This window comes from Ixodes scapularis, unplaced genomic scaffold (assembly GCF_016920785.2).
Source record: "Ixodes scapularis isolate PalLabHiFi unplaced genomic scaffold, ASM1692078v2 PGA_scaffold0__279_contigs__length_252992795, whole genome shotgun sequence".
Classification (NCBI taxonomy): Eukaryota; Metazoa; Arthropoda; class Arachnida; order Ixodida; family Ixodidae; genus Ixodes; species Ixodes scapularis.
The window spans coordinates 193,841,891-193,856,303 of NW_024609835.1; the positions used below are offsets into that span (position 1 = coordinate 193,841,891).

At 45.9% G+C, this 14,413-nt stretch overlaps 1 protein-coding gene across 1 annotated transcript in view; it reads right to left on the bottom strand.

The window, feature by feature from the left end:
* Positions 1-8,876: 8,876 nt before the first annotated feature.
* The window catches only part of LOC8032400 (LDLR chaperone boca), a 40,332-nt gene continuing 34,795 nt past the window's right edge, over positions 8,877-14,413 (bottom strand). Inside the window, exons 4-5 of the mRNA XM_029979658.4 lie at positions 12,297-12,438; positions 8,877-9,175 (exon numbers count right to left, since the gene is read on the bottom strand). Coding sequence (XP_029835518.2) covers positions 9,143-9,175; positions 12,297-12,438 — 175 coding nt within the window. The 3' untranslated portion in view covers positions 8,877-9,142. The remainder of the gene's footprint in view (positions 9,176-12,296; positions 12,439-14,413) is intronic.

A 14,413-nucleotide genomic window follows, 5' to 3' on the forward strand; every position in this document is an offset into this window, starting at 1 on the left:
TCCTCCGTACCGGGGGAAACTCCGGTCGCCGTCGGCGCAGAGGCAGGCGAAGGGAAGAATTTGCTCTGGGTGCCGCCGCAGATGGAACAGAAGCATAACGGAAGCGGCCGCTGAATATACGTGCAATCAAAATAGTCCAGTAGGTAGCGATGTCACCGGTAGACTTTTCCCTGGTGGTCAGCTCTTGTGGAACAAGCTGTGGTGGAAGGAACCCGAGCCTATCTAAAATACCGCACAATTTTTTAAATTGGTCATCTGTCTTGTACTTTTCCAAAAGGCCAAACTCCCGTTCTTTCAAATTATTTAAAAAAAATTCTCAACTCAATGGTGGATGAGGTACAAGTGTTCCTAAAAATGGTCCAATGTCCATTGCGTCCGCACTTTATTTCAGCCCGTGTTTCGCCCGGATAGTAAAAAAAAAGAAATCGAGGTGAGCTTTTGTCCGGGTCTGTCAAAAAACGGGTGAGCTTTTGTCCGGGTCTGTCAAAAAACGGGTGAGCTTTTGTCCGGTGAGCTTCTGTCCGGTGAGCTTTTGTCCGGTGAGCTTTCGTCCGGTTACCAGCAAAGCGCACATGAAGGCTCCCTAGTCTGGTCCAGTGGCTTGGAGCTCACTTTTTGAAAGGAACCGAAAATAAAAACGGACCAGTACAAGCTGGACTATGCAAGGCGCTTGAAGACAGGCTGTCGCAATGGAAATGAACTGCTCTAATGTGGTAAGTCGGGTCACTCGGTTCATAACTTTTCATCCCCCTTTGAAAGGCTCCGAACAAGGAACCAGGACAAGCTCTGGTTGTCCCGGTTTTTTATGTCCTTTCGGCGCTCCTGAAAACGCAGTGTTCGGTTTCCAAACGCTGTTTTTATTTTCGCACAGAGATAAGACAAACATACGTAATAATTTTTCACACCAGTGCAATGCAATAGAGACTTCTATTTTCAGCATGCTGCTTTCCGCCATGCTTCCATGTCATCCTCCATGCCGCGAATGTTTGTGCACACTTATTAAACTATTTACATCTAAATTGACATGCACTATAAATCGGGTACTTTCTTTAAGAAGCAGTATGTTAGTGCACACGAATTCTCCCAGCGTCTTGCTGGCACCAACCTGAAACCGAAACTAGCGCCTTTCTGTTCGGAGGGATGGGTGGGATTGCGAAAGTGCAGTCGCTACCAACGTTTATCCACAAGCGTCGAACGCTGCAAACTGTAGTTTATGTTTGCGATAACATCGAGCAACTCGGCTGTCGTAGAGATAGTTACAGACGGCGAGACAGCAACCAGCTGCTTACAAGGCAGCTGGTTGCTATACATGCCTTGCGCCTGACGTCACGCCGCGATGCCCCGCCCCCGATCGCCATTGCTCCGTACCAACGGAGGACCGGAGAACCTACAAAACGTAGTCGACGGCGTGTTTCGTCCGACCGTGACGCGTTTACGCAGTTTGAGAGCGTAGCGCCTTTTGTTTTTTGTGTGTGTTTGTTGTTCTTCGCACAATTTGTAAACAAATCGTTTTAATCTATTTTTACCAGCGCCTACGGGCTAAATATGCCGTCGCCGGAGGAGCGGACGTTGCCGCTCTGCGGAGATTACTAGGACGAGCTCGTTGGGCCTACGAGAGCGAGATACGCGAAGAAGATGGAACTTTGCGACGGCGAGGATCTCTACAAACTTCGCGTCGGCGTGGACACAACATTCGACGCCGCCTTTTTCCCTAACGTAGCTCGCTCAGCCTCGAGCGCTGCGACTCGAGGCTGAGCGATCTCCTTCGTCCGTGTAACCGAGCTTCAAACTCGGCGCCCAGTCAGGGTTCGTGTCATCGAACAACTTAGAAGGAGCTCCAGTAAAGCAAAGAAAACACGCCATTCGCTGACGCGCTCACGTTCGCGAAACTCGGCGCAGCAGACAATGCTGCGCCGAGTTTTACATTCGATTTTGCGACAGCAATGGGGTGAACGCGTCCCGAAAACGGAGAACGACAAGAAGCATTTCCTACCTGTAACAAAGTGCTCGCTGCACACCTGTGTGTTCACGTTCGCGACCAGGTCGGCCCTGTTAATCTTCGCAAACCACATGCTCCTTAGCTTCTTTGACAGTTCGTGTGTCCGCCGACACTGAGCGGGGATCACCTTCGGTAGTTTGAAAAATCTCGCTTCACTGACGGTGTTACGATCACGACGCTTGTTGCTCTTAGTAATTGTAGTAGACCGTTTCCGAAGCCCGCTAAGCACCCGGATAGCGCTCCGTAATCCGCCACAAGACCTTGAACTATGCAGACAAGGCTGGCGGCGCGCATGCGCAGCTGCGGCGTTTTCTTCGGGGATAGCGTAGCGGAGGAGAAAAACGATCTACTACAACTCCCTAATAACCGCACACGCAACCATTCTACGTAGCAAAACCTTCGCTCAGCGAGGCAAACTGACGGCAACTCCAGGGAACTTCCTATGCAGCGATGACGATTTGGTACGGAGTTATGGCGACGGCACTCCCAGCATGCAATTTTAATGACGTAGGTGCAAGGCATGTATATCTTTATAACCGCTTACACAGAAGAACACTGATGATGCTGTCCGAGCAGAAGCTTGATCCGTTTGAGCATGGTATTATGCGTAAGCCACTGAAAGGGTACGGCTTAAAACTAGTCTGTTGGAATATCCAGCAAATCTTTTCGTGGGACTTTCGATTTCGATCGTCATTACAGGTGGATCAAATATTAGCCTTGGTGAGGGCGCCGAGAACGAGAGCTTTCTCGAACAAAATACAACGGGGCAAGTTAGCTGACGTAGGTAAATGTTAATGGACCTTTTCCGAGAAGCGTTCTGCGCACGCGCGAGCGCCCGATGCCAAGCGGCGGAAGTCGGAACGAAAAATCGAGGAAATTCGGAAGGAGGCTGTATATCAGCGAGTAGAACACGTAACTGCGGCATATATATAATTGTGTTACACAAAAAAAGAACGTCGACGGAAAGGAAAACACGACGTTTGGGTGGACGCCACGGATGCCCCTCTTTAAAGTCGGGTTGGGCAGGCGCTGCTGCTCAGAGAGCGAAGAACCTGGTAGCGTAGCTCCCATTATCGATTGGTAGCGCAAGTAGGTCGCTTCCTCGATTTTTAGTTCGTGCAGGCACCGCCTGGAGCCGTCGGTATGTGGAAAAGTCTATTATGATTGTGTTGCCCAAGCCTCGGGTAAAGTCACTCAGTTTTGCTTTCTCTGACGCTTATTGGGCAGTCACAGGTTTCTGTTGGGGGAGTTTTGTCGACAAATGTTCAATTTTTCACCCGCACACAGATGGTGATAAACATCTCGGGGGCCGCTGATGCGTTTTTTCTGAGCATTTCTTTACACACTGGTAAATCTCAGCGTCTGTAGGCAACAGAGTGACTTAAAACCTGCAAGTAAAGCATGGTTTGTCAATTGTTTCCTTCGTGAAATAGCAGACGCTCACAATTCAAGCTCGCGTTTGACTCCGTTGCCCGTGGGACCCGATTTCTATCAGAAAATCTACTTTTTTTCCTCTCGGTTCCGCGACACATCGTAGCAGACGAACCCTCGTCATCCGCTCCCGCTCCTCGTAGGAGCGAGGCATGACGGGATTGCATTTTGGCGCACTCCCGATTTTCTCGGTGCAGCGAGTGCATGCACGCGTGGGGTGCCAGCGCTGAAACGAACTCGGAGAGTGCAACCACTCGTGGAGTGCCGGCTGAAACGAACCCGCTCCGCGCTGCGAGTGGGCACGCGTGGGCACGAGTGCCGTGAAACGAACTCGCTATAATACTAGCTCATTAATAGCGAGTTCGTTTCACACGCACTGGCACCGTTCGAGTTCTCTCCCAGAATGCATCGCACTCACAGAGTGTTGCACGGAAAACTGGACTCAAACGAACTCGCCGAATGCACCGAGTGCAGAATTAAGACTGATGCTGCCGCCATCTATGTTGTAGAAAAGGTACCGACTTCAAACCGAAACTAGCGCCTTTCTGTTCGGAGTGATGCGTGGGAATGCGAGAATGCAGTCGCTACTAACGTTCATCTATAAACGTTGGTCGCTGCAACCTGTAGTTTACAGTTGCGATGACTTCAAGCAGCTCGGCTGCCGTAGAGATAATTACAGACGGCGTAAATTTCCGCAACCAGCTGTCTACAAAGCAGCTGGTTGCGATCTTTCAATTCTTATAACCGTTTACACTGAAGAAGACTGATGATGCTGTCCGAACAGAAGCTAGATCCGTTTGAGTATGGTATTATGCGTGAACCACTGAAAGGGTACGGCTTAAAACTAGCCTGTTGGAATATCCAGCAAAACTGCGACTTTCGATTTGGATCGTCATTATAGGTGGATTAGATATTAGCCTTGGTGAGGGCGTCGAGAACGAGAGCTTTCTCGAACAAAATACGACGGGGCAAGTTAGCTGACGTAGGTAAATGTTAAACATGATGATGTTGCTCAATCCTCGGGTAAAGTCTCCATCTTTAGCTTTCTCTGATGCTTAATGGGCAGTCAGAGTTTTCTGCTGGGGGAGTTTTGTCGACAATTGTTAAATTTTTCACCCGAACACGGATGGTGATAGACATCTCGGGGGCCGCTGTTGCGTTTGTTCTGAGCATTTCTTTACACACTGGTATATTTCAGCGTTTGTACGGCAACAGAGCGATTTAAAACCTGCAAATAAATCACGGGTTGTCAATTGCTTCCTTCGTGAAATAGCAGACGCCCACAATTCAAGCTCGCGTTTGATTTCGTTGCCCGCGGGACGCAAATTCTATCGGAAAATATACTTTTTTTTTTTTTTTTTTTTTTTTCCGTTTGGTTTCGCGACACATCGTAGCAGACGAACCCTCGTCGTCTGCTCCCGCTCCTCGCCGGCCCCACCGGAGCGAGGCATGACGGGATTGCACTTTGGTGCACGCCCGATTTTCTCGGTGCAGCGAGTGCATGCACGCGTGGGGTGTCAGCGCTGAAACGAACTCGGAGAGTGCAACCACTCGTGGAGTGCCGGCCGAAACAAACCCGTTCCACGCTGCGAGTGGGCACGCGTGGGCACAAGTGCCGTGAAACGAACTCGCTATAAAAAAACTGCGTCATTCGAAGCCGCGGTGCTGCGGAAACGAGAACAACCAAAAAATACAGAATGTTTTTTTTTTTTAGCTTTACAGATTTTTAAAAAAATAGCCGTGAAAGCTACACTCGTGCGGTTTGTGCAGGCGAGACCCTCCGGGCAGTCAAGTTTGGTGTCACGTTGCGCCATCTAGCTCAAAATATTTGCAATACTGAGACGGCCTTTTCGCCAGCCTGTTTGCTCCTGGGGCTGTTCACGCATCAAGTTGAAGGTGTTGATTCATGCGTTTTTGGTATTTTATTCTTAACATTGCTATCGGATGTCGCAGAAGAGCAAACGCCGAAGCTGTAGGGACTGTTGCGTACCGCTCTGTCGCGACCTTGGAATCCTAGCAGACGTGAAACTCCGCAGGTTTCCGTCTGCAAGGCCGTCGGATATTAATAAATGTCATAAAGCGTGTAAAACAAGCATTCCGTTCACATTGCTTGACTTGAGATGCAATTCTAAATGCGCTATTTGACTCGATATTTCGAATTAATGCGCTCGAAGCCCGGCGTCGGCGTCGTCTTTGGATTCGATGCGATGACTCTAAGATCAGGTCAGTTCTTTGACACTCATTGCTCTCTGCTCCGCGGACACATCTTGACTGAAAGACGTTGTGTGGACGTTTGATCGTAGTTACAGGAAACCGAAGTGAGCGCTTTCTCTGCTTCGCCGATTGCAGAACGAACTGTCGTTTGCGCTTTCAGCATGACCGCGTAGCTGCCCAAGATGGTTGGTCTATTTCGACCCGTGTCTAAGCGGTCCTAACTTCGTCCCCCACGAAAAAAGGTTATCCATGCGGCGTTTATTTTTGATTTATGTAAAAGTGAACAGCACATTCAATGGAAGAGAAAGAGAATCCGCTTGCGCCGAGCAACTGCGTACGACACCGTCCAAACTACATCCAGCTTGCACGAAAAACACATTTCTCGGACACCACAATCGTCTTCAACACGGCGACTGGAAACAAACTGATCACCAAATTGAGGTCAGGTATTCATGCGGGAGGAGTTCACTCGGAAAAAAAGGGTGCGTAAGATTGAGAGAAAGGGAGGGGGTGCGATTTTAGTTCCGCTTTTGCAGTGCGTTTTTGTAGAGGGAAGCTGGACAAAGTCTTCGCTTCTGTTATATAAAAAAAAAAAAAAAAAAACTGTCCTTGTTTATTTTTTTTTTTTTCACACTTATATTTGACCGATATATTAGCTCCCGTTTCGGGTTGTCTTTACCTATCGAGGAAGGCACCTACTAAAACTCCCTAATGCTAGAACGACACAACCACACACGGATACACATTTATATATTTAACGTTTGATAGATTCTTAATATAGTCAGTAGTGTAATGCGACAACACAACGCTTGGAGTTTGTAATAACGTAGTCTCGCAAGGGTATGCCGGTGCCGCTGCCGATTTTAGCCGTCCCAGTCTTGCCTTATTTGGCCACGGTGGCGCTGATGACCAACCGACGGTGGCGCTCTCTGGGATTCTGCCCAGAGCATTGAAAGCTACACTTGTGCGGTTTGTGCAGGCGAGTTATATGGCCAGAGGGCTAATCGTAACAATCAGTCGGCTAGTTAAGTAAAATTTGTTAATTAACCCTTTGTCTAGCACAAAAATTTAAAAAAAAAAATTTGAAAATATTGAATTTTTTAATGTGCCCTATAAATTTAATACCCAATACAAAGGCCAAAAGCAAATGCCAAAATATTTATTATATGAGAAATCGACCACACTGCAAAAGAAAAAGGGACTAAAGTTCCGCTTCACTGCATTACCGCAGACAGTTCACATCAGCTTGCACATGGACGTTCAGGCCGGACGTAGCAGTACTGCACAGTTCACGTCACATTGCGCGCAAAGTGAACGCAAAATGTGGAGGGGCTGGAGGGGGATTTTCTACACTGATTCTAGTCCACGCCGACACAATGTCCTCATCGAAATCGAGTCGTCCGAGCTCAAATCCAATAACTCAGTTGCATTGCTCTCGCTGTTCGATGAAAGATTCATTTCCTCGTCTTCTGAATCTGAAGAGACGCCATATCTTCGTTTTTTCCCCAATGGACCTTTTGTAGAATTATCGGTTCGAGAGTAAAAGGTTCCAGTACCCTCTCACTCTTCCTTCTGGCCGAGCAGAGCCGAGCAGAAAGGGAAGATGGTTACTTTGTGTAAACTTCATGGCAGAAGATTACGCATGATGGGGACAAAGGTGAGTGGGGGAGCCGTATCTAGGTCACAACGCCTCAATGGGTGAACAGGATGTAGCTGACGTTTTGGGTATGGAACGGGTGGGAGAGGCCTTGGGCGTGCATTGTTTTCTAGCCACCTAGTCTCGAACCGAGTCGCGTGTCTAGGTGGCAGCACATATTCGCCAAAAGGTTCATTTTTAAGCAAGATCGTCACTATGAACGCAGCGACCAGAAGTTGACGTCGCCATTTTTAAATTCCTTGTTGCCTGTGTTGGAACAATTTTCTGCCAAATTCAGAAATTTTCCAGGTTTTTATTTTCCGTGAAGTGCTATCTATCCCCGGCAAAGCTCACTAGAAACACGTGGACCAGCCCAGTTTGTCTTCGGGGGGAGCGGTACAAACAGTGTGGACGAACCCAGGTCGTCCATGGTAAGGAAAGGGTTAACTTTCTAATTAGTGAAATTAGACTTGTGGTTCTTATTGGAAACTTGCTGAGCATCATCTGAAACCACTAAATCAAGTATTTATGAAAAGACATAACAGAGGGACAGCATTTTACAGCGTTCCTTAAAAAAGCTCCATTTGGATGCGTTTCTAGGTTTCGGTTTCTTGTCGGAGCCCGTCTCTGCGCTCAAGGTCCTGCGCCCCAGTGGATGAGACGCGCAACACACGTGCACCCTACGACCCTACTTTCTTCCATCCTACGTAGGTGGCAAGGGGGTGGCTTCGCGCTGTGACCATGTCTTCCTAAAAAGAGTTGATATAGTGATTTTCGAGGATACTTAGCAAGTTTCTAATTGGAACCGTGTGCAAATTTTCACTAATTAAAACTTTATTAACAAATTATCCTCAATTAGCCGACTTATCTTTACATTTAGCCTTCTATACCATGTAACCCTGGCCGTATAACTCGTCGCACAAGTGTAGCTTTCATGGGTTTTTTAATACAAATCTAAAACCTTAATAAAAACACACATGCACACTTTGTATATTGTTACGACTGAAAGCTAGGATGGCCCGATCAAGGCGCCAGACCTAGCGGGTCGTGCCTTGGTCGTGTCGCCTTTCTACAGTGCTCCGAGGCAGTAGGAAGCGCTAGCCAACCTGCCTGAACGGAATTCAAAAAATGAGAAATCTTTAGAAAATTTCGAATCTGTGAATATTTAATACGAAAATCAAGTTGAATAGTACTTTATTCGAAGCAATAATCCAATGTTTTTTTTATATTCAAATCAAGCCTCCATACCAATTCGGCGATGAGGTAGCCGACTACTAATTTCAGTATTGAGAAAGTGAATTTAGGTTTTGGCACAACTGCTTTACACTTTTATTAGATGGCACAGGATGTAGAGAGGTAAGCGCAGGATGTAGAGAGGTGAGCACAGTTTGGCACAGAATAACATCCCTGCAGATGACAAGTCTCAAGCATAACTCCCGAAGGGTATAAAATTGTAGTAAAACCAGAGAATACACTTTGTGCGATGGTAAATTAAGTGAATGAGAGAGATGAAGTGAAGAAAGCTGGTGTCCTTGTCTTTACAAAGCATGGGGACATTGTCTGCCTGAAAGGAGGCACCTCAGAAACGTCACCCTATTTCTTTCAAAAATGAAATTTATTGCACTGATTTCTGTGCTATGCTTGTATTCCCATCAAAAACAGGTAACAAAAAGTTGTTTCAAACAGACCAAAAAATTATATATAGACCACAAGATGACCTTTCGGCCACTTAGACATGTTTAGACAAGACATGCTGATATGCAGTCATGTAGTACTGTCTTCTTTGTAGTAGAGTGAACACAAAAAAACATCCCTTCCTAACAGGGTCGCCAGTCACAGTCGCATGTACACTTGGATAGTACCTATAGCTCATCCTTTGCCTCCTGATCCTTGGCCTGAAAAAAAAAGAAAAAAAAAAAAGAAAAAACCACAACAAATAGGTCTACTATTTTGTAGCACACTGGGACTTGATTGTATATACAAGATGGTTCAATGATCATCCAATTGGAGACCCATGCCCTATCATACATTCCATTTGCCAGGAAATAATTTGTGGGCATGTACTCTGTAAGTATTGTAAGGCAAAACTGGCAACAGATTGGATACTTCTTTTTGATTTTTTTCTTCCTCCTTTAGATAGAGTTCAATATTCACTCAAACATAATGCAATGTTGACGAAAATAATCACTTGAGAAGGGGAACAAGAGGGACAAAGGACAAACACAAATCTCCGAACACAGCTAGGTGACTGGTGCATGACCAAAAAAAATCCTCCTGGTCTGGGTATCGAACCCGAGACCTCTCCATTACAGGTGAAGCGGGTTTTATCAGCTGCCACCAGTCTAACACAACAAGGCTGAAGGTTGCAATTTAAGATATGATTATAATGCAATTAAATGCAAGGGTGCAAGCGAGCTGGACCTTTACATTTAATTGCATTATAATCATAATGCAATGTTGCTGTTTTTTTCTTTTTAACTCTGTTTCCTTAAGTTGTAGTTACAATCAAAGAACACGAGATTGGCCTCTCCTGTGCAGCCATTTTGAAGTAACTGCAAGTATATGGATACTTAAAACGAGAACTGTTGAATACAGATCCAAATCCATCAAAACCAGCTATTGGTGCTATTCTCTTCTTTACGGTACCTCAACGAGAGATTTTTAGAAGCGTGCTGTCCTCTTTGTTAAGAAGATGAAAGCAAACCAGGAAAAGCTCGTACATGTCCATCAACACACTTACTTAGTTTTGCTTTTGTTTTCTTAGCAAACCCAGTTCACAGAGTTTCATTTTTAATGTTCTAACCACTAGTGTGTGGTTTTGTTTTCAAACTTTTATGGCTTTGTTCCCTGTTAGGCATTTTAACGAAACCAACGATAACTTAAGGAACCCATACAATGCCTGGCAAAGAGCAACTTTGATTGCTGAAGGGCTGAAAAACCTTGGTGCTGCCCAACATGAATGGTCATAATCCATGGATGAAGGCACAGTGGGAGGTGCACTTTAAATGCGAGAGCCATAGGAAAGGGAGAAAAGCTTCTGTGGACCTTATCATAGAAAATGTTTCTCCTTCTCTTAACTTTTGTGATCAGTAAGATTACATCTGCTTGGTTACATCCAACCACCTAAAGTCCACTCCTTCTCTGCTGCTGCCGGCATGTTAGTAGAGCCATCTGGTAAAAATTTTTGGTAAGACTCTTGAAATTTAAAAATTTGGAAAAGCTCTCTAGTTTAACTAATTAGATATTAAGTAGAAATGATAGAGATGTTAAAGGGCCTGGAGTCAAATTTTGACACTCCCCAAGGTTTCCCACTCCATTCTGAGCAGGTAAGGCCCCCAGAGGTTTCTTCCATATGTTATGCATGACAGCAAAGACTAATTGTGGGCATTGATTTCCTTTCTCTGGTCACCAAGACTCGGAGCCCACCTTACAGCACATCTGAGTAAAGCAACTTTGCGGTGTGTCGGGGCTGTTTTTGCACAGTCGAAATATTGCTTTACTGGAACCATATTTAGTCCACACATCAACATCAATCTTTTCATTGCCACGGTAAGCTAGCCAAACTACTTAAGTAGGCACATTGCTAAATTGACGATTTCCACTGAAACAAAAATAAAATGCATGGGATAAAGCAGTGGTTCTCGAATGGGGGTCCCAGGCCCTTTGAAGATCATGAAGGTCTCCTTAAGCACCCCTGGAGCCCGGGGGTGCTTAAGGAGACCTTCAAGCCAAGCATCAAATCAAGCCAAGCAATAAAACTTGTTTTTAAATTGATTTTTACGATACCACAAAGCTATAAATAGACCAAACCATGTGTGCCAAGTGACAAGGGCTGATTATTCTCTAGAGCTTCAAAGTTGACTTTCGTCACTGTAATTGTCTAATTTACTCTTTTCCCCCTGTGGATGGGGTCCCTTACCACTTCTGCAGATCTTGAAGGGGTCCCCGAGATATTACTGGTCTAGAACCACTGAGGATGACATGCTTTGAGACCGTCTGTCCAACGTACACCCGCTGGCAATATGAAGGTGAACACCTTACCTGGGTTCTTGCCTGTTTTACGCAGGGCTTAAAGTCTGGGGGGTCTCAGGGGGTCTCAGACCCCCCACTGATTTTGACAGGTAGTCTGAGATCCTCCTCCGAAGCCCCAACATTAGTGAATTCAAAATCATATATTGCAATGAAATAGCTTGTTTTTTAGGGATGTGACATTGATTAACAATTTGAGGGTAGCAAATAAAGCGTGAGCAGAGTCAACAGTGGGTTATATTTTATCTGCATCTACTACATCTCGTCAGAACAATGCCTCTCTCGTCAGAACAATGCACTTTGGTCCTTCTCTTTTATTTTTGTATAAACGATCTCATCACTTCTCAGTGCAACAAAAAAACAAGCATAACAATTATGCTTTTTTTTTTTTGTTGCACTGCTTCTGGCACAGGTTTCCCCAATTCTCCCTCTTTTTCTTTCGTCTCTTTTGTGTTGTGTAGGTTTCTCCCTCTCTTTCCTTCGTCTCTTTTGATTGGTGTAGGACTTGATGCCTATATAAGCAGCCTTTGTTATCAAATAAAATTCAGCTGTGTTTGAGACTTCCGTGTTTGTTTGTCCCTTGTTGTCCCGGTTTCGGTTTTTTTTTTCGAAAAGTTTAACTACCACCGGCTCGTTTGTGCCCTTACCTTTTGTTCACAAGAAGAGGGCTGTTCACCTTCATATCTCTCACGGGTGTACACTTGTTTTATACTGTTTTTCCAACCAAAATTAAGAACTGAACTAGCATGCCCAGTCTCAAGGGTAAGTCCTTCGATAGCGACAGACAGAGCAAGAACAGCAAGGTCTGGTTTTCAAGCGCCCGGCCTCCAGCACACCTCGCCATGCTTTGGCTCCGTCTGCGCACTTCAATCACTGAAGCATTGTCAGAGCTGGGATGCTCTCGCCGGAGGCGGAACTGCAGCCTCATCCTGCCGTTCACCTTGTCGGCGACTACAATGTGTTACTAAGCAACTAATTTGCACATACCTTGCTATGCTTTCCTGGGTAGACCTTGTTCTCTATGGTTATGGATTCAAGCCTCTCCTGTTCCACGAGAAAGTCCTTCGCTTCCCAGGCCTGAGACCCATCCTTGAAAGAAAAGATGGCCCGGTTCTCGCCGATCAGGAACCTGCATTGTTCAGCATTCACTTTCAGCAGAGAAGTAAACGAGCATGCACAAGAGACAATTGCCACTTACACAGTGCAAGTGATCATTATACCGTATGACCCCTATGTGGCGCACAAATTTATTTGCTTCTTGCACAGGGGTTGCGAGGATGTCAGAATGCCAAGCTCTCATTGGCTGATTCAGAAAAATAGTGGGTAGACCTCAAGGCATCTAGCATTGAGGTCTACCCACTATTTTTTCAATCAAAGTCAATCAGAGCTCGGCATCATACTGACGTCACCGAGGCTCCTGCGCAAGGAGAAGACGACTTGCTGTCCGCATAGGCAAAGACTGCTAAAGAAAAGCAAAGTTATGGCATATCTGTAAAGCTGGTACAGGGATTCAAAGAACTGACACAATGCCAATAATACGTGTGCAAGTGTATACAAGTGTGACATGGGCTGAGAACGACTTTGGCAAAAAGTAGCCTGTGTCCCTTTTACTTTTGGAGAGCAGGAAACACCTTGCATGCCGCCAAATAATTAGATCGGATTGGCAACTAACATTCAGTGTTACCAAGGGCTGTACGACTCGACAGCGCACAACATGAGAGCATGTATCCCAAGAGCGCATGTGCGCGCCTTGAGAATAATCAATGTTTCAGTCTTCAAACACGTTTTCTCGGATCGAACGCTTTACGTCATTTTATTGGTTGAGTATGCAGACCTGTGGCAAGTCTAAAAATACAGTTAGCACAGACCCAAAACCAAAAAGCAAGAAACAGTTTCGGAAATATAGTTGTTTATCAACTGCCGTTCCATAATATAAAAAAAAAAAAAAGAGAGACTGAAGGATTGCGCAACACCGGGGGGTAGTCTAGCATGCACCTTTGGTCGTACTCTTCAACTAGCTTGCTCAGATTCTTCCCTATGCGAACGTAGGTGGCCTTACTGCTCCTTTGAGGCTCTCCACGAAGTACAGCCGCCAGCTTCTGCTCTGCCAAGCTTTGCTCTCTTTAAAATGCGGCCACTGCTTGTACGTGTCCCGGATAATGCAGCCCCAAGGCCTTCTGGAATGCATTGTGCGAGGACTCGAGACCTTTTTTCCGGGGCAGTTTTTTCCGGGGACACTTTTTCCAGTGACATTTCTGCTGGAACCCCTTACCAACCACGCTAGTAGACGGCGGTACTTGCGATTGCAACATGAACCATACAGCCACAAATTAAAGGGGTAATTAGAGACTTTTAGTTCATTGCCAACATATTTTACTGTATATTGGTACCTCCAATGTCCACCAACCTCAACAGCACATATCGAAGACAACATCCACAACGCACAAAACCCTACTTTAAAAAATATTGTTTTGATAAAAGAATGCTCTGTGTGTTGCATATAATTTACAATATATTGGGCAACTAACTTACGTGCAAACAACTGCGCTATCTGAAAAAACATGTTTTTTGAAGACTCCAAATAAAGATGATTCCCAAGGAGCGCATGCGCTTTCGCGACGCATCTCTAATGGCATGCACTCTCGTGTCGCAGCGCTCTCCCGTCATGCACTCTGGTGTCGCGGCGCTCTGCTGTCGTGTGCTTTCATGTTCATGGTGCTGCTCCTGTCGCGCGCTCTCCCGTCGGCGCTCTCGTGTCGTGCGATCTCGTGGCGCCCTTCCATTACCAAGCAACAAATTTACACAAATTCTGGAGCAGAAAACCCATATCTTCAAAGCAAAAGGAACAGATAAAATGAATTCGCCGGAACTATTCCCATGATGCCACTGCCCAGTTCAGTCCCGATGATGCGGTTATGGCTTGTGCGCAAAAAGTGTCGAGGGCGCATTTGAGCCTACTATTCTTACCGGACGGCTTGTCGTTTTCAGGTTTTTTTTTTTTGTTGGTGTGCACATTGCAGATAGTTGCGCTTGCTACAAACCCGTCAGCTCAAGTAAGCAATTGTGCACAAGAAGGCAAGGGGGTGGGCCGAACACATGCTATT